The sequence below is a fragment of the Myodes glareolus genome, chromosome 17 (genome assembly GCF_982192425.1).
Source record: "Myodes glareolus chromosome 17, mMyoGla1.1, whole genome shotgun sequence".
NCBI classification, from domain to species: Eukaryota; Metazoa; Chordata; class Mammalia; order Rodentia; family Cricetidae; genus Myodes; species Myodes glareolus.
In genome coordinates, this window is record NC_142042.1 from 49,389,346 (window position 1) to 49,407,992 (window position 18,647).

Below are 18,647 nucleotides of genomic sequence, written 5' to 3' on the forward strand. Positions count from 1 at the left end.
AATTCACCGAACACCGACAGGCTAGAATTAGTACAGGAGCTTAAAAAAAAAAGTCTAGTGTTTCCGTATGATGCAGTAATTCTACTCTTAGACGTGTATCCAAGAAAACTTAAAATGTATATTCACACAAAGTTGGAGCATGAATGTTCATAGAAGCGTGGTTTATAATAGCCCCAAAGCAGAAACAACCAACATGTCAATCAGCTGTGGAATGAACAAAATGTGGTAGATGCATAAAATGGAATGGTATCCAGCTGTAGAAAGGAAGGATGTACCAGAGCTGTGATAATGGCACAGTCGGCAAAGCATGTACCATGAAAGCATGAGATCTGAGTTTGATCCCTAAAATAAAAGAGACAGGCATGGAGGCATGTACCTGTAATCCCCTGTCTGTGGATGTGGACATGGGACGAGCCTTAGGGCTTGGTGCTCAGCTAATTTAGCTTCTATTCTAGCCATCCATGTTCAATGAAGCAGTAATCCCGGGGAGAAACCCGTCTCAAAAATAAATGGTGGCGAGCAACTGAGGAAGAGATGCAAGGTTAACCTCTGACCTCCACTAGTGTACACACAGATCTAGACAACCTTACCCCTATGAACATGTATGCAAAACACACAAGAATAAAGTACGGACACATGTCACGGCATGGAAGACCCTGGAAAATATTAAGCAAATCAAAGGATTTAGACTTGAGAGGCCACAACGTGTGCAATTCCAAACATAGGAAGTGTCCAGCATAGACGAATCCATAGAGACGGTACACTAGTGGTCACTGAGGGCTGCACTTGAGGGAAGGCATGAGGAGCAATGTTAGTAGAAACATGCTTCTCTTAAGGGCAAGGAAGAGGCTCCAAACTGATAGTGCTACAGATTGCTCAATACTGGTGTGCTAAACGTTGTTGAACTGTACACTTAAAAAAAAATCCAGATGACATCAGGGAGAGGCCCAGTGTCTTTGGGGGAAGAGTTGATGTTAGCTGCATCCACACACACCAAGGGAGAGGGGAGCTCTTGGTACCGTGCTGGCAGGAAGAAGCTGTAGGGAGGGGTTCTAATAGTCCTCTTCCCATAGTGGCATCTTTCTCAGTGAAGCAGGAAACCAAGTGGCCAACTTGGAGTAAGCATGAAGGAGGGACCCTGGAGGGCTAAGGAGGTGTGAGTGTGAAGTCACTGTCCATTTGGGAACAGTGTACAGGTATGACCCTAAAAGCCGTCTGATAGATGTGGCTCCGGAGTGGGTGTGACCTCAGTAACACGGGCCACCCCTAGCTCTCAGCAATCTGAGGTGCAGCTTTTTGCAAATGAACATTCTGAGAGCACATTGCTTTCCATGTCAGTGAGGTGCTTAAACAGTTGTGTTATACTCATTGTATATATCAATTCATTTAAGCCTTCTAATACCTCTCCGGGTAAGTGTTCTGATTACAGTTGCTTTCCAAAGAGACGAATTAACTGTGAAGTGAGGCAGAGCAGAGCCGTGCGCTAGGCATTCTGGGGCTCTTTGGGATGCCAGTTCAGCACACTGAGGAAGTGTGGAGACCAAGAGCAAGATGATTTGCTCCAAGAAAGGGGGAGCTCCATGGAGTGTGGGAGAAACATACACATGCATGTCTGTATATATGTTGTAACAAGAGATGTCTATCCTACATGCTGGTGTCTGTCTGAACCTCACTGGAATAATACTCAGAAAGCCAAAATCACAGTTGCTTATTTCTGGGGAAGGAAACTAGACTTCTGAAATTTACTAAGGGGTAAAGAAAAGGAGCCTGTAGCACGATTAATAAAAACCCAGAGACAGAAACTGGGTTTCAACCTGAAGGTTAGAAAAGCAAACAGCCACTGGGTCTTACTTCTGCCTTAGTGTAAAGTGGCAATTCTGCCTCCAGGAATCTCAGAATGAGACTGTATCTGAGAGCTATCTCCTCCCATTTGATATTCCTTTCTAGTGTTGGGATTAGAGGCATGCACCACTACTGCCCGATTTCTGTGGCAAACTAGCGTGGCTACGGGGTTAAAGGTGTGTATCACCACTGTCTGGTCTTTAAGGCTGATCAGTGTGGCTGTTTTACTCTCTGAACTTCAGACACGCTTTATCTATTAAAATACAAATGAAATATCACTACAGAAGCCCAAAGGACTAAGAATATATATTAACTCTCAAGGAAAATCAGAGAGGTCCCTGGAGGTTCCAAGATTCCAGTCAAACAGTCTGGTTGTGAGATTTCTTGACTCCCATTTGAGCAAAGACCTCTCGGAGAAGATGCCCAGCCTTGTGACCTGTGACCAGCTCACCACCCAGTTTCCACTAGGGAGGTTCTTTGACTCTTGGGGCCCACTTCTACAGCTGCAAGAGGGGGTGCAAGTGATACCCCTCTGCAGAGCTGTCAACAGAGCTCATAGGACTGCTCCTGGCAAGTGGGGTACACATGGCAAGCACGAGCTATTATTGTCTCTGTCCCTTGTGAAGGTGACACCGTTCCTAGGCAGTGGGAACTCTGCACTCCAGTGCCATCTGGTGTCTTGTAGCTCGGTCTGGCTCTGCCGTGGCAGGTGCTAGAGAAGTACTGAGAAGCAAGGCTGTGTGCTTCCGTCACGCGTGTGCTGCTGTCACGTGTCCCTCAGGCCGGTGCTCAGCAGCTGCTTGTGCATTCCGAAAACATCTTCTGTGCTGCAAAATACCTCGTTCCCTTGGCAGGAAGTGACTTAGACGCGGTGCGAAAGAAACAGCAGGAAGCCAGTGCTACATCACGCTGGGCTCCGGGGAGGGAATGGGCTTCTCTCCAGAGCAGAAAATCCTGCCCACCTCTCCTCTTGTAGTCTCATCCCAATGTTTGGAGCATCCTGTCCCAGTTGACCTACGCTGACACTTCCTGAATCTACATACTGTCATCCTGTGAAGCCTGACAAGAGTCTCCTTTCAAATCAAGTAACGTCAGGCGTTCTGTCCCGAAGCCTCCTGATGTAGTCCACTTCCAGATTAGCTTTGGGTATCTCCAACAGCAAAAGTGCCCCCATTTAAGCTATGGACTAGGAGCGAGGGTGTGGGAGAACACCCACGCAGGGCAGTCACCCCTCCAAGGGCGAGCTTTAGTGTTAGGTGGTTTGTGTGGATCCTCAAACCTCAATATGTAGCTATCAGTCTGGTTCAAAATCATCTAGGGCTGGGGGTAGGGGTGAAGGAGAAGAACGAGATTGGTCTCCTGTGGATCGTGTTTGAAACTGGGTAATGGCTATAGCAGGGGCTGGCTGCACTGCCCGTCTCTACTTTTGTTCATTTTATAATATATGGGCAGCAATGATAACTGTGGTCCTAACAAAAGAAACAGTTGTTTCTAACCAAAATGATTGCGTGTCCCTGAACCCTGCCCTGTCCTTTGAGATGTCCCTGAAGCTATTAGACCAGACCCACTAGTCAGCTTGGGACTGGGCTGTCTCCCCCTGGAATAGCTGCTTTTGTTTAAGGAAATTGCCCTGCACAGGGATGGGGCTTGACCTATCACGGCATTCTCGCTATAGCTTTAGGGAATGACAAGAATCCTAACAAAGTCCCATGCTTAGGTCTCAAAGACAGGCGAAACTGTCACAGTGGACATCAGGAAACACCGGTGATGGCCAGCACAACCACATATGTCATATATGCAATCCCTCAGCACATTTCTGGAGCCTTCTGGAGAGTCGTTGAAACTCCGTTGCCCGAGGGGTCAGGAGAGGGGTGTTTAAAGAGTCATTTCTCAGAAGCCCACGACTGTTTTCTTTTCCTTTTCTCTAATCTCTGCTTTTCTATTTATCCCAGTACAGACCCCTGTTTCTTAATTTAAAAAAAAAATGCTTTGATTCCTGTAGAACCCTCTTGGAGGGCAAACAACCTGCACAGATGCGAGCCTATTTATAGTCTTTATTGATTCACTCGGTGTGAAAATTTCTATTGTGTTGCTGACATCGCGAAGTGTTTGATTACGGGGTCCCGCCCCAAATCTTGCTGGGGAATGTTCACGTGGCTGTGTCTCACGGCACCATATTACTGTCCTAAATTAAAATCAGAAGCAAAGCCTCACTCAAGGCCCAAGGTTTTACATAGGAGCCCTGGACCCTGAGTACTTCTGCAAAAACCAAAAAAAAAAAAAAAAAAAAAAAAATCAAAACAAAGCAAAAGTCAAAATATTTCATCCTGTATCAAAAGCCAGACTTCTGTATGAGGGGTGGAGCTCAGAAGCAGAACAGGATCCTGGCATGGAGGAGGCCCTTATAGTGTACATTTACACACACACACACACGCACGCACACACGCATGCACTCGTGCACACACGCACTCACACACACAGTGAAAATGCGTTGGACATAATGGTGTACACAGGAAAAGCATGAGTTCTCGGCAAGTCTGAAGTACACAGTGAGGCCCTTTCTCATAAGACAAACATCAGCTCTTGCAGACCTTTGCCTATGCACACGCAGTGGCCCACAGCAGTGCAGGCGATCCCTTCCCTATTCCCAGGACCATTTGTCTCCCAGGCTCCTCCATGACCACTGATACAGCATCTACCCTTCCGCACCCTCCCCTCTTGCTTTGCAGGGAAGGCAGGGCTATCAAATCAAAAACCCCTCAAATGGCAGGCAGAAACTGGAGGTGCCGACCTGCTTGCAGCCTGTCCTGTCCTTCTCCCTCTTCCATTTCTAGTGAGGACTGCAAAGGGCTCTTGTGGAAGGCAGCTCTGCTCTCCATTCCTACATCCCTGCCCCAACCAAGTTTTTTATCCAGTCATCAAGTCATAGCGCCGGAAACAAAAAAAAATCACAATGTAGAAAACCAGCAACACCGATTTCACAGATGTTTCCTGATAATACCCGTTCTGCTGCTCAAGGCTGGCCCTTCCAAGGACTAGCTTGTATGCCTTGGACTCTACTCTTTCTCTAGGCTTCTTGCCTTCCCTCCCTCCACCTGGCTCCAGGGCATCTGGATCCCTGAACAGCTAGTTCCACCTGTGACCTCCTGCTGCTGGCACCCTCCCTGGGGATCTGTCACTGAGAATGCGTACTTTCCCTGTACGATGCACTACCCCCAGGTCCTCCTACTCCTACCCCTCCTTCTTTACGGAACTCCTGCTGCCTTAGAGATGACTTCCTCTTCCCTGCTTGAAACTCTAGAGATGGGTTTGGCCCGAGAACCTGTCCTCTTCTCACTGTCTGTCTACAGGACAGCCTCTCTCCAGCTGTGCTCCCTGCAGTGAACTGCACTGTCTGTTTACCTGTTCAACAGGTCCCAGATCATTAAACTCAGCCTCTCTAAACTGCTGTCTAGACCTGCTCTCACCAGTCTTGGACCTCTCTTCCCTCAGCCCCCTCTCCAGGGAGACCACAAACATGGCCGTCCAGTCTAGCAAACCCAACTCATCTTTAAAGTCTTCATTCCTTCTTTTAAATCTCTCCCTCAGCACCATCTGGCCACAGGCAAAGCCACTATCCCAGGCCACTTGGACCTCCAGAAGGTGCTTCCTTGCAGCTTGCTGGCTCCATACACCGATGACTGTATGCACATCTAATAGTGGACTTCTTTCTTCAGCTCCTTAGTGTATCCTGGATCAAGTGTTTTCTTAGAATGAATGCAAAGATCTCTACAGGCCTTTGCCTCTTTGGGTTTCCTCAGCACCACCTTGCTGCCCTATCCGAATTATCCCACCTGCACTGTCCCTTCCCCAATCTGCTTACCTGTAATGTCTCATAATACCAGCCTCCCCTGCAACACTGTTGCATGCTGTCTTCTGTTTACATCACCCCAGCTGTGCCCCCTGCTCCTGCCCACATCACCCCAGCTGTACCCCCTGCCCCATCCCACCTGTATCTCCTCTCCTGCCCACATCACCCCAGCTGTATCCCCTGCTCCTGCCCACATCACCCCAGCTGTACCCCCTGCTCTATCTCCTCTCCTGCCTACATTACCCCAGCTGTACCCCTGCTCCATCTCACCTGTATCTCCTCTCCAGCCTACATCATCCCAGCTGTATCCCTGTTCCGTCCCACCTGGATCTCCTCTCCTGCCCACATCACCCCAGCTGTACCCCCCGCTCCATCTCCTCTCCTGCCTACATTACCCCAGCTGTACCCCTGTTCCATCCCACCTGGATCACCTCTCCAGCCTACATCACCCCAACTGTACTACCCCACTTGCTCACCTCACCTGCACCCCTACCTGTGCCAGCCCATTTATTCCACTTCACCAGTCCAGCCACACCCCCTCAGGCACTTCCATGGCTCTTTATAAGCCACCCTATGCTCACACTGATTCCTCTTCCTCAATATTCTTCTCATCTCTGCTGTCCCTGGCCAGATGGCCAGCTTGAGGCATCCTGACCTGGGCAGCATCCTGACCCTCTTGTCACAAGTGTTCTGAGCGCTGAGTGCCGACTGTCCCAGCCATGTTTGCAATTTAGCATCTGTTGGTGGGATCAGTTTACCAGTGTCCGTCTCTCCAGTAAACCATAAACTCCAAGGATGCTGGAACCCTGTCTTGTTCATTCTCCTTGGCTCCTACCTTGAGGAATGAAAAAGACTTTGGAAATAGCTCCACGCCACCCAAATGCTCTTATAGTTCAGCCTCCTGTGTAAGCACTCAGCATTTTTAATTTTTGAGGTTGACACTCTCATCTGTCCTTTGCACCAGAGGAAGCTAAGGCGTGGAAGAGTTAGGGGAATTGCTCAGAATCTCCCGGCCACAACTGCTTAATACCAGGCCGTGTTGCATCAACTCTGGAGGCTGCGGAAAGGGTGGGGATGATGGGCACATGGGTAAAACCATCATCTCTCTGTTTCTGTCTTTGTCTCCCTGGTCATCCCCATAGCTGGACAAGATGCTGGACCCCCAGGTGTGGCGGGAAGCAGCCACCCAGGTCTTCTTCGCCCTGGGGCTGGGCTTCGGAGGTGTCATCGCCTTTTCCAGCTACAACAAACAGGACAATAACTGCCACTTCGATGCTGCCCTGGTGTCCTTCATCAACTTCTTCACCTCGGTGTTGGCCACCCTCGTGGTGTTTGCTGTGCTGGGCTTCAAAGCCAACATCATGAATGAGAAGTGTGTGGTCGAGTAGGTGGCATGGCCCCTCCGGTCCCTTCTTTCCCTGCCTGCCTCACCCAAGGGTAGCAGGTGGGCTGGTCAGGATGAGAGGCCCCCTCCATCCCATAAGGGATGAGGTCATCATCTTCCTCAGCCCTGGCCCACAAGAACAGACTCCTGGATGTTTCTGTCAGTGGCCTATGGGTGCCCTGCCTGGGTTTGTGGGAGGGGTCTCTCAGGTCCCACACTTCCCTTCTTACCCGGTCCTGCCCTCTTTGCAATGCAGGAACGCTGAGAAAATTCTAGGGTACCTCAACTCCAACGTCTTGAGCCGCGACCTCATTCCACCCCACGTCAACTTCTCACACCTGACCACCAAGGACTACTCCGAGATGTACAACGTCATCATGACTGTTAAGGAAAAACAGTTCTCAGCCCTGGGCCTGGATCCCTGCCTCCTGGAGGATGAACTGGACAAGGTAGTGGAACAGACTGCCCTTCCTAGGACAAGCAGGAACCCGAAGATAGCTTAGTGGCTGGAGCTTGGGAACAGACCTTGAAAGCCCATAGAGCAATGGTTCTCAACCTTCCTAATGCTGTGACCCTTTAATACAGTTCCTCATGTAGTGGTGACCCCCAACCATAAAATTATCTCGTTGCTACACCATAACTGTAGTTTTGTTACATTTGTGAATTGTAATGTAAATATCTGATATGTGGGGTATCTTATATGTGACCCCTGTGAAGAGGTTGTTTGACCTCCAAAGGGGTCACGCCCCACAGGTTGAGAACCACGGCCATAGAGTCATGCATTTACTAACAGGCGAAGACTCACTATGCACACAGATGGAGAAAGGCTGTAAGTGTTGAGCTGCCCAGAGGGAGGCTTCTGATTAGATGGAGGGCCAAAGGAAACACTGACATCGCAGGAGCCCTTGTCAGTTTGAGCCAGGATCCCCATTTATTGAGCAGGCTTCTTCTATGCAGGACCCTGTGTAAACAATCCACTTAGAACAGCAGCTGTGGACCAGGTAAATGCTAATTCCCTCCAGTTCCCATTTCCTTTGACCCCCCGCGGCAGATCTATGAGTCGAGTATGAATAGTGTTCCCAGTTTTATCAATCAGCAGCCTGTAGGTTGAGGGAGAGGGTTGATCAGGGTCTCCCAGCGAGTTAGTAAGCAAGAAAACAAATTAGTGCTCTTGTTCCAGAGTCCTGGTTCCGCCTCATCCCTTGAGACGCCTGCCCTCACCACTGCCCCCACTTCCACCGTCACAATGACACTTAGCTCCTGGGCTAAGAGCGGAGGTGCTGCCTCTCATTAGTGCTCAGGCTGAAGTGGGGATAACTTTCTCGCGTTTGTATTTGCACCTCCGAGCACTTTCAAAGTGACTGTTGTGCAACAGTGGTACCAGCAAACCAATCAGACAAATCCACAGATCCCAGGCCTCTGGCTAGAGCCAAGGCTCATGTTGGGGATAGCAAGCCCCATTAGCCCCTGAGTTTCTTCGTGAGACCCGAGGCTTCCCATTAGGTATCTGAGAACCGTGCCAAAGGCGGCTCCCCGGCTTGGAGCTGTGGTTTTGTTGGTAGAGTGTTTGTCTAGCATCCATGGAGCCCTGGGTTTGATTCTGTGCCCTTCAATAAAAAGGATTAACAGAAGAAAAGCAAAAAGACAGCTTCACTAGTCCATGAGCGCGGCATCCCACTGCCTCTGGCTTCTCTCCCGTGCTCAAGAGCAAAGGAGCCCAATGGCAGCATCCTCTCTTTCCACCCCTTCTCACGGCCGTGACCTGGTCTTCTGACAATGCTAGGCATACAGCAGGCTTTTCCACACTAGGCAGCCTCAAGAGTAACTAAATGGCAACTGAGAACTCAGGTGGGGTCTTAAGTTCCCTCCAGGTAACAGGGCACTTGTGAGTGGCGTGAGCAGGCAGTGTGGCCCTGTATTAAAGCAATGGCTCTGTACTTGGGCTGTCCACGAGACCCCCCCCCCCCCCCGATAGCTTTAGAAAACGTCACACCAGCTTAACCTTCGCCTAGTGAAATCGTGGTCTCTGCAGGAGAACCTGACAGGGGTGGGTATTTAAAGACTCCAGTTGCTTCCATTGGACAGCTGAGCCTGGGTATATTGCATTAAGGTCTGGAATTCAGCAGGTCAGAACTGTGGTTGCAGCGAAGATGAAGTCTTAGAGGAGCAGGGTCCTACACTGTGTGTGTCTCTAGATGGAAGCATCTTCACCTGGACCACTGGGATCCTGAAACAACCTGTAGAATCTAGGTCCCCTAGGGAAACTCTCAGGGACTTTTTTTTTAAACATTTTAGTTTAGTGTGGTAGCTTTGAGACAATCTTAATCTGTAGTCTAGGTAAGCCTGAACCTCAATGTGAAGTTCAGCTGGCCTTGAACTCGTGGCAGTCCTCCTGCTTCAGCATCCTGAGTGCTGGAGTTTTAGGTGTGAATCACTACAGCTAACTTCCTGCAGAGATTCTGATGTTCACTATGGTTTGAGATCCTCTCTTTCAAGCTGAAACAATTCAAGTAGCAATGAGGAGCCCTATGAAAAAGGGAACAGTGATGCCTATTCCTCCAGAGGGAAGGAGGCGGAGGACTTCCGGAGTAAGAGTAGCCCCCACTCTCTGCCCCTCCCTCAGTCTGTACAGGGCACAGGCCTGGCCTTCATCGCCTTCACTGAGGCCATGACACATTTCCCGGCCTCCCCCTTCTGGTCCGTCATGTTCTTCCTGATGCTCATCAACCTGGGCCTGGGCAGCATGATCGGGACCATGGCAGGAATCACCACACCGATCATCGACACCTTCAAGGTGCCCAAGGAGATCTTCACAGGTAACTAACTCCCTGTCACCCTGCCAGACACCAGCCCAGCATGCGCATGACAATTAGGTTCTGAATCGATTGGGCAGTTTGTCACCCCATCTGCAGAAGGCTCTTCTCCCTGACGACAGACAGTTGGACCTGGATGTGCCGTTCAGGATACCCGTCTACCTCTTCCCTGCATCCCTGGGGAGGAGGAGCGGGGTAGTGTCTTCCTCCTCTCAAATGGGAAAGCTAAGGTTTCCTGGGAAAGGATCCTAGGACTGATGAGTTGAATCATCTCAATTCAGTTCAGTATTTAAGTGGAGCAGCTGCCTTGGGCTTGGTGCTGTGCCCGAAGCAGGGTGCATGGGGTAAAGAAAGCTGAGTTGATGCCTCCCTCAAGAGTCCCCTGCCTAATACAGGGGGAGCTCAGAACCTCAGCTTCCAGCGCTCTCCCGCAGGGCCATGCCTGTGAATCGTAAAGGGGGCAGGCTGCAGGCCTGCTTGGGAGCAGTGTGATGGGAGGTAGCCGGGTCCCCCCAAACCCCCGAGGTCCCACCCACCCTGCACCTTTGCCCCCACGCCGGCCTCTCGGCTCTCTGTAGTGGGCTGCTGTGTCTTTGCATTCTTCGTGGGGCTGTTGTTCGTCCAGCGCTCCGGAAACTATTTCGTCACCATGTTCGATGACTACTCGGCCACCCTGCCACTCACCGTCATTGTCATCCTTGAGAACATCGCTGTGGCCTGGATTTATGGGACCAAGAAGTAAGGAGGTCATAGAGGAGTGATGGGGACAGGTGGGGGGAGGGCGGGTTCTTTCTTTCCCATGAGGGCTTTCGGGGGAAGTCCTGTGTTCTCGAGGCTGCTTGTGAAAGGGGCAAGTGATTACAGACTATCAGAGCTAAAGGGCCCCTTGGCACCAGGAAACTGAGGCCTCTAAAGAGGGCAAGAATATTGGAGGCAGCTTGGTTAGTAAGAGACAGAGCCATGCTAAGGACCTTGGGATCCTAGGTTCAGGTCCTGACGTCAGCCTAAACAATTAACTACTGCAGCCCCTTTGCTGAAGACCAGTCTGTAGACGGCCGCTTAGCTTGTGTAACACTTGGCTGGGATTCCAAGCCCCCCTCCCACCCTCCAAATAGACTTCAGCAGCCTGATTTATAATTTTAAGAAATGGGTTTTGGCCTCAAGCTTAGATTTTGCGGGGAAAGAGGGTTTAGCAATAAGGTCGGGTCTGGCTTCATGGTCTGACCCCAAAGCAGATCTCCACTTATAGCCAATTCTTATTTACGGTCAAATCTTCATTCCCAGGGACTCCCAGGACCGCCACCTTTCTACCTTCTTGGTGTTTACTGTGTTCACTGTCCTTGTCCTCAGAGAGGCCCAGGCCTTCCACTGTGTAGCTCAGCCTGAGCCTCCTTGATGTCCAGATGGGTTTGGAATCCTGTGTATCTCATAGGAGACATCTGCTTCCTGGGAGGGCACAGGAGGAGGAGGGGCAGGGCATAAGAGAAGGAGCGCCCAGGACAGGTGTGAAGACAAAAGCCTATTATTCTATCATGTGTGAGACCGATGCAGGATTGCCACGCGTCTGAGGCCAGCCTGGGCTACACAGTAAACCCCTGTCTTGAAAGACAACAGAAGGGAAGAAAGGAGGAACGAATTGATGGCGGTATGAGAAAAGGAAGGGACAGTGGATTCTGTGTCCACGCCACCCGCCGGGGCTGGAAGGCTCTGCCGGAAGGGCTCGGACTGTGGTGCTGTGGACTCCTGTGCGGCTTGTGGAAGCCCCTGTGCCTGTCGTCACAGTGTCCCTTTCCAATGCACGCAATCAGCTATCCATAATTATATAGAAAACCAACGGTACTGAAAATGGACTGAGCATCGTTTGGTGTGGTTTAGTGTGTACTCTATTTGTGTCACAGTAAGTCTGGAGATCTGGTTGTAGGTCTAGTAACGGCTGCCACTTAAGAGCAGTGGTGGACAGACGTGCTTCTGGTATCTTCCATAGCTGGTACAGGATAAGAAAATGTCTGATTCAGTCTATTGCGACACAGTCGTAAGTAGTGCTAACGCTCTTGAGGTTGCTTGCACTTACAACAGAAGGAATGGCCAGGTTAGCGTGATTGATGTAAAGATGCATTTTGTATACCACCCAAAATTGTAGCCTGCCTGCCTCCTTGAATTCTAGCGCACAGTCTAATTTAGAGACCTCAGGATTTTTAGAAGCTTCTTCCTTCCCACGCTAGGTAGGTGCATTACTGCCTCTTCTCCAGCAGGGGGAAGCGTGAGCACGGCAGGTGGGAGGCAGCAGCACCCTGAGAACCCAGAGCTTTCTATCCCCATCCACTGGTCCCCAGCCTGCCTAATGCATCAAATCTCCGGTGTGAAGTAGGCAGAACAGAGCCTCCTGGAGACCACTGGAACCTCACACTGTGAACCCCGAAGACAAAGGCTAGCAGAACCCAGAAGGGATTGGTCAGAAATAAGTGACTGTAGGGGAAAGGGAAGGCTTGCTGGCGAAGGTACCTACTGTTCTTGTCTTCTTCTCTACCTGGCAGGTTCATGCAGGAGCTCACAGAGATGCTGGGCTTCCGACCCTACCGCTTCTATTTCTACATGTGGAAGTTCGTGTCCCCGTTGTTCATGGCTGTTCTCACCACAGCCAGCATCATCCAGCTGGGGGTGTCGCCCCCAGGCTACAGTGCCTGGATTAAAGAGGAGGTGAGTGGTGGCCCCCTACAAACCCCGGAATCACTTGCAGCTTCTCGGGCCTTTACCGTAGCAGATAATCGGAACAAACCTTTCTAGGACAGCAATTCCATGACAGGTCTTGCCAGGTGCCCTGTATTCCTAATGTGCAGTCTATATGACAACCCTAAGGAGTGGCGTTATTCCTCTAGCACAAACGGAAAAACTGGAGTTGGGCAAAATCAGCAAACTCCTTAGGTGTTCCAAGGCAGTGTCTTTTCGTGTCTATAGTGTGGAATCGCCTGCCCTTTCTACAGATGTAGATACTGAGCCCCCCCCCCCTTTAACCAAGGTGATCTACTGAACTCAAGTAGCGTTCCCTGGGGACACCATCTCTACTGCTGGTCAGGGTGGAGGGAGGGGAGGAGGGGAGGCCATAGGCAAGGGTGGGAAAAGATCAGCCTGTAGGCTTGGGGGGGCATTGCCTGGTGCCCTGCAGCACCCTCCCTGCTCTCAACCCTTAGGCTGCTGAACGCTACCTGTACTTCCCCAACTGGGCCATGGCACTGCTGATCACCCTCATCGCCGTGGCAACCCTGCCCATCCCTGTGGTGTTCATCTTGCGGCATTTCCACCTGCTCTCCGACGGCTCCAACACCCTCTCTGTGTCCTACAAGAAGGGCCGCATGATGAAGGACATCTCCAATCTGGAGGAGAACGATGAGACCCGCTTCATCCTCAGCAAGGTGCCCAGCGAGGCGCCCTCCCCCATGCCCACCCACCGCTCCTATCTGGGGCCTGGCAGCACATCACCCCTGGAGACCAGCGGCAATCCCAATGGACGTTATGGAAGCGGCTACCTCCTGGCCAGCACCCCTGAGTCAGAGCTGTGACCACCGCTCCATTCTGCCCGCCTCCCCTCAATACCCAACCTGCCCACTTGGCTGGGCCTGGTCTCTTCCTCCATGGTAGCCGCCAGACCCAGGCCAGTCCACGGAGAGAGGATCTGCCCAGCCTTGTTCCCCACCTTGTTCCAAGTCCCAGCAGACTCCCCACCTATGAGCAGGGGACGGGGGATAATTCCATCCCCTATTCCAGGCCTCCAACCCATGTAACTTTTTGAGAACTCTTGCCAAGTTGCAGCCATGTAACCACAACAACCCCAGTATGGGGGAACTTCAAGTGGGCACTTTAGGAGTCACCACCCCCTCTCCCTGTGAAACCCACCACTTGCAGTTCTCAGGTCTTGGGGAGGCTCGCGTTGTGCTGTTGGTATTGGTGGTAGTGGGCAGAGGCTTCAGGGCCGAGGGCAGAGGAGGTAGACTTTAGCCCAGTCTGTCGTCACAACAGAGTGCATCGTCCTGTCAGCCCAGCATGGCTGCTGCTGAGCTAAGATGGGGATAGTGACACGTGTGTCAGGACTTGGGCTTGTAAGGAAACTCCTCAGTTCCGTCTTATGAGATAGGAGGTACCCTCTGGCTTGAGTGAGAACCTGAGCATTGAATGGAATGCTCCACAGCCAGCTCATGGAATCTTTGAAATGACTCTGTTTCTCCTGCCAGGGGCAGATGGGGTATGTTCCTGATTCTGCCTGGAAGCATGGTGAAAGGAGGGGGTCACCTTAACCAGGGTTTAGCCATTTTTCGGTCTCCAGTATCCAGCCTGGAGCCAGGAGCGGTGGTCTTTGCCTCTGTCCCAGGGAGAAAGGGGGCAGCACCAGGCGAGGTTTGCAGAGCACAAGCTGAAAGGCCCCAGCACAACCTAGGTTTGGAGCACAAGTGAAACCCTCTCTTCCGCTCACACCCGGAGCTTGCTTTCCTCTTTCGTGGCAGCTTCTCTCCTGGAATGGGGGTTCCTGGAGTTCAGGGCCACGTCACCAGGAACCCTCGTTTCTAGGGAAAGACAGGTCATTTCACTGCCCCTTCCGGCTGCCACTTGCTCTCCCTGTTGCACAAGCACAGCCGCCAGTGTGCACCTCGTGTGAAGACACCTTGGACACTTCCCCAAACTCCCCCAGCCTGTTCAGAGACACAGCACAGGTAATTCTGGGCAGGATGCAGGTTGCCGGAAATGGGAGGCAGTGGCAAAGCAAAGAGCCTCTGGTTTTAGGCCCTGAAGGAAGGTACAGCCTCTGACAATGTCCCTGTCCCTCTCTCAAAGCTCCCTTGGGAGAGGGCCTGTTTCAGAGCAGCCTGTAAGGACTCAGAAACTGACCTGAGAATCAGGGTATCTCTCTGCAGTGTGACCTCAGAGAGATGGTGTATGGATATATATATCCATATATATATGTTTGTGTGTGTGTGTGTGTGTATGTGTATATATATGTATGACTGGAAGACTAGGATGGATGGATGGATGGGTGGGTGGATATATATATACACACACATACATACATGCATATATATGTATGTATGTGTGTATATATGTGTATATGTATGTATGTATATATATATATTTCAAAGTTTTGGTGGACAGGAACTGACCTGGGCAACTTCCAGAGGTTTCTGGGGTCATTTTCATGGCCCTGACTTCCCTCAGTACTGGCAGACTAGGCCCAGATGCCCACTTTCTACTTCTATGCCTACTGGTTACCTCCCTTCCTAGCCTGAGAGGTTCATCCCCTCAGCCTGTCATCTCTCTCTTCCCTCAGTTTCTCATGCCTTCTCTCACTTCTAGCCTTCTCGGTTCCACCTGTCCTAGTATTTGAGGTGAGAGGGAGTCCGAATCTCCCTGAAGAGATGCGCTTTGGGGGCTCGGCATCCCATCATCGGCCCCCTCACCTGACAACACCTCCTCCCTGGCCCCATGCCTAGTCCCGAGCAGAATTAGAAAACAGGAAAACCAGGCCCCGGCGGACTCCACTATCTATACTCCTCTCTATGCTATTTCTATTGTACATTCAATCTGTACATGTGGGTGTAAATGCTATGAAATGACAAACCCAATATTATACTGTGGCTGGTGGGCTATTTTCATCCTCAGTGCTGTACAGATCTATTTTCATTGTATATTTGATATATTTTTAATTTTGTAGCGTGGCTGGGCCAGGCCCCAGCCTGTGAGCCTGCAGTGAGTGGGGGGAGGGGAATCTGAGCTGAGGCTGTTTGCTTATGCGTTGTGGGCTCTGTAGTGTTTGTTGTAGCCTTTAGCCGTAGGCCGGGAACCTGTCCTGGTTGCGTCTTTGCTGTGAGTTGGACATAGGTCCTAGAGGACATGCTCTCTTTCTCCGTGAGTGTGTGTGAGTGTGTGTGTGCCTGTGTGTCACGTTGGTAGGTGTGCGTGCATAAGGTGCTGATCTGTGATACCCCCACCCACCCACTCAGTGTTCACCACCTTCTGAAGACCTGGGTCTTCCTCTCAGCTCTATGGGGAGGTCTCAGGACAGACGCTTCAGAGAGCATTAGCCATGGGGAAAGGCATGCTTCCCACAGGTGACTCATGTCTTGTGTCCTTACACCTTTGGTGGGAAGGAGAGCCTGGGGGAGGAGCCCCGTTTATTTTCCAGCCACCATTCTGTTGTTCACCCTGGAGGCACCCGGTCTTCAGCAAACAGCACTGGGTTTCTTAGGACAGCTGTCCGAGGGAGGCATCTCTCTGCCCTTCTGTCCTGCATTTGACCTTGAAAGAGTCCTGAGTACCCAGAAAGCAACAGCTACTCCTTAGACCTCTGCTGGCTCCTCAGGAGAGATGAGGTGAAGTCTCCGGACACTGAAGATCCAGCCCCAGCGTCCTTGGAGGACCTGGCAGTGAGGGCCAGGGTCCCCACTGCAGCTGGCTAGTGCTGCCCATACAATGCCCACCAGGAGGCAAGGGGTTTCGGGGGCTGGGAGTCAATTGAGTTGGGGCAAGGCAGAGGTACAGCTGAGGTCCCCTGTTCTGCCTGTCCGCCAGCCCCAATCACCAGCCTCTTGCTCAGGGAGTGTGAAGCCTGAGGCCCAGTTTGAGTGGTGGGGGAGATGTGAGGCATCCCAGGTAAAGCAGGTGAGGTTGGCGTCTGCCATCAAGCAATAAATCTTCAGGGGCTGCTGCTTTTTAAGTGCCAGGAAATGCCCTCCAGAGGCAGCCTGTGTGAGCCCTGAGGCTGTGAGCCAGCCCCACGCAGGCCTGCAGTATTAACAGGCAGGAACTACCCTTCTTCCCTTCCTTATTGTAACCCTCCCCCAACCAGAGTAGGCCCTACTGTGAAAAGGGAATGAGAGCGAGGAGGTCGCAATGCACCCTTGACTCTGTGCACTGCCGGTCCCTCCCCTTAGGTCTGAAAGGGAAGGGAACTGGGGGAGGAAGGGTCCAGCGTCATTTCCCATGAGAAGTCCTACTTTGTACAGACCTAAACACATATCAGGCAGTCACTTCAGGTCCTGGCACAGGTTCAGAACAGTTAGAGTCCATGTGTCCCGGACTGGTCAGAGCCCCGAGTCAGGATACTCAGCCCAGGAGAGGGGATGAAGCATTGCCGCCCCAGGGCCCCTCCTTCATCTCCCCTACCCTGGTGTACAATAAAGTGTCTGTTGTTACCACTCTCTCTTGCCTTTCTTACACTTACAGGGGCACGGGGAGCTGAGGGAGGCTTTGGAACAAACGTGTGTTTTTATCCTCATGGATGCTGTCTGAGGAATTTGAGGATGGATATCAAGTCAGTTTCCTGGCAGCCTCCCTAGGTATTAACGATGTGCGCACAGTTGCTGGCCTTACTGTGTCTCAGCGACTGTACAGCTAAGGTCTTTTCTCTGAGGGAAATGCTTGGAACCTATGTTCTTTTTCTGGGCGAGGAAAATGAGGCTCTGTCTAATATGAGGATGGTGCTCAGTGTCCTCTTCCAGGGCTTTTCAGGGGCCACTCCTCTGCCTGGCTTCAGGGAAAGGCTATATATGGACACTCCGCAAGGGTGCAGTACCAGAGGTCTGTGGGGACACAAAAGGCAGGGGCCTGACTTGGTCCCTAGGGAAGTGGGCTGGTTCCAGCAAGCCGTGCTCTAAGCGCTGAGAGTCCCCCCACTGCAGATGCCGTCCTTCGGAATCTTCAGCGGAAGCTACAGGTGAAGTATAAGGTGTGATACCCCAAGCTTTGTTATATAAGCACCCACTGAATGCAGGACTGTGAAGAACAGAGAGAGCTGGTGGCGGAGAAGCCCCTTTCTTGCCTCCACTAGGAGCACAGTCTCCGGAAGAACCTCACTCTCATCCAACCCCATCCTGGTCTGGATCAACGCTGGGCCCTCTCCATCTCATTGAGCAGGGCCTTCCAAAGGGACCTTCCATTTCCTGTCCCTGCCACCCATTGTTCCACGAGCAGCCAGCAGGTGGCAGGAACTCCTTTCTGTCCACATTTTCGCCTGAGAAACCTCTTCAACTGTCACTGACTCTGCAGGATATTCATTAAATAAACATTAGGAACACACCATGGGGCAGACTCCATGTTAGCCAGAGACACCCGCCCCTCAACAGGCAAATCAGCACCCAGTGCCCTGATTTGACCAAGGGAGGCACCTCTTTTGTCCCATCAAATCCCCCTACTTATCTCTCAGACAAGGGAATGTCCCAGTGTTAGACAAATCATTCCATACACAGCTACTCGGACTTTTGGGAAATCTGGTTGAAATGGCAGCTATCCCTCCGGGAGGGGTACACAGACACTAAGACACAATACAAGGCTTCACGGCAGGGGAGCTCTGAAGCCAAGTCCTCAAAGTCAAGTTTAAGTGTCAGGTGGGTCTTGTCTTTCCTGAGAGACCTTAGGCAAGTTACTTATCTCTCTGAGTCTACCTTTTCTAATTTGGAAGAGGGGAGGGGGAAGAGGAGGATGGGGAGAGAATAGTCTGAAGGAGGTAGCACACCCTGAATCAATTATCTCTTGTCGTGCTCCGAGTCAGTCCAAATTTTAAAACAACCATCATACCATACCTCATGATTTTGTGAATGAGGTATTCCAGTAGGGATTAGGCCAGCATATCAGTGGGAACTAAGGGGTATTCAGTTGGTGGAAGAGCTGGTCTGGAAGTCCCAAGGGGGCCTTTCTCACATTCACTCAAATATCTAATTCTTGGGTAGAAATGGGTAGGAGTGGGGTTCAGCTGGGCTTGCTGGTCAGAGTGACT

The 18,647-nt window shown here is 51.3% G+C and overlaps 1 protein-coding gene across 2 annotated transcripts in view; it reads left to right on the forward strand.

Moving 5' to 3' along the window:
• The window catches only part of Slc6a17 (solute carrier family 6 member 17), a 47,542-nt gene extending 30,472 nt beyond the window's left edge, over positions 1-17,070 (forward strand). For both annotated transcript variants that reach the window (XM_087897663.1, XM_087897664.1), the window contains exons 7-12: positions 6,835-7,076; positions 7,333-7,525; positions 9,700-9,892; positions 10,468-10,627; positions 12,424-12,586; positions 13,078-17,070. In XM_087897663.1, the coding sequence (XP_087753789.1) occupies positions 6,835-7,076; positions 7,333-7,525; positions 9,700-9,892; positions 10,468-10,627; positions 12,424-12,586; positions 13,078-13,446 (1,320 nt within the window). In that variant the 3' untranslated portion in view covers positions 13,447-17,070. The remainder of the gene's footprint in view (positions 1-6,834; positions 7,077-7,332; positions 7,526-9,699; positions 9,893-10,467; positions 10,628-12,423; positions 12,587-13,077) is intronic.
• The last annotated feature ends 1,577 nt before the right edge of the window (positions 17,071-18,647 follow it).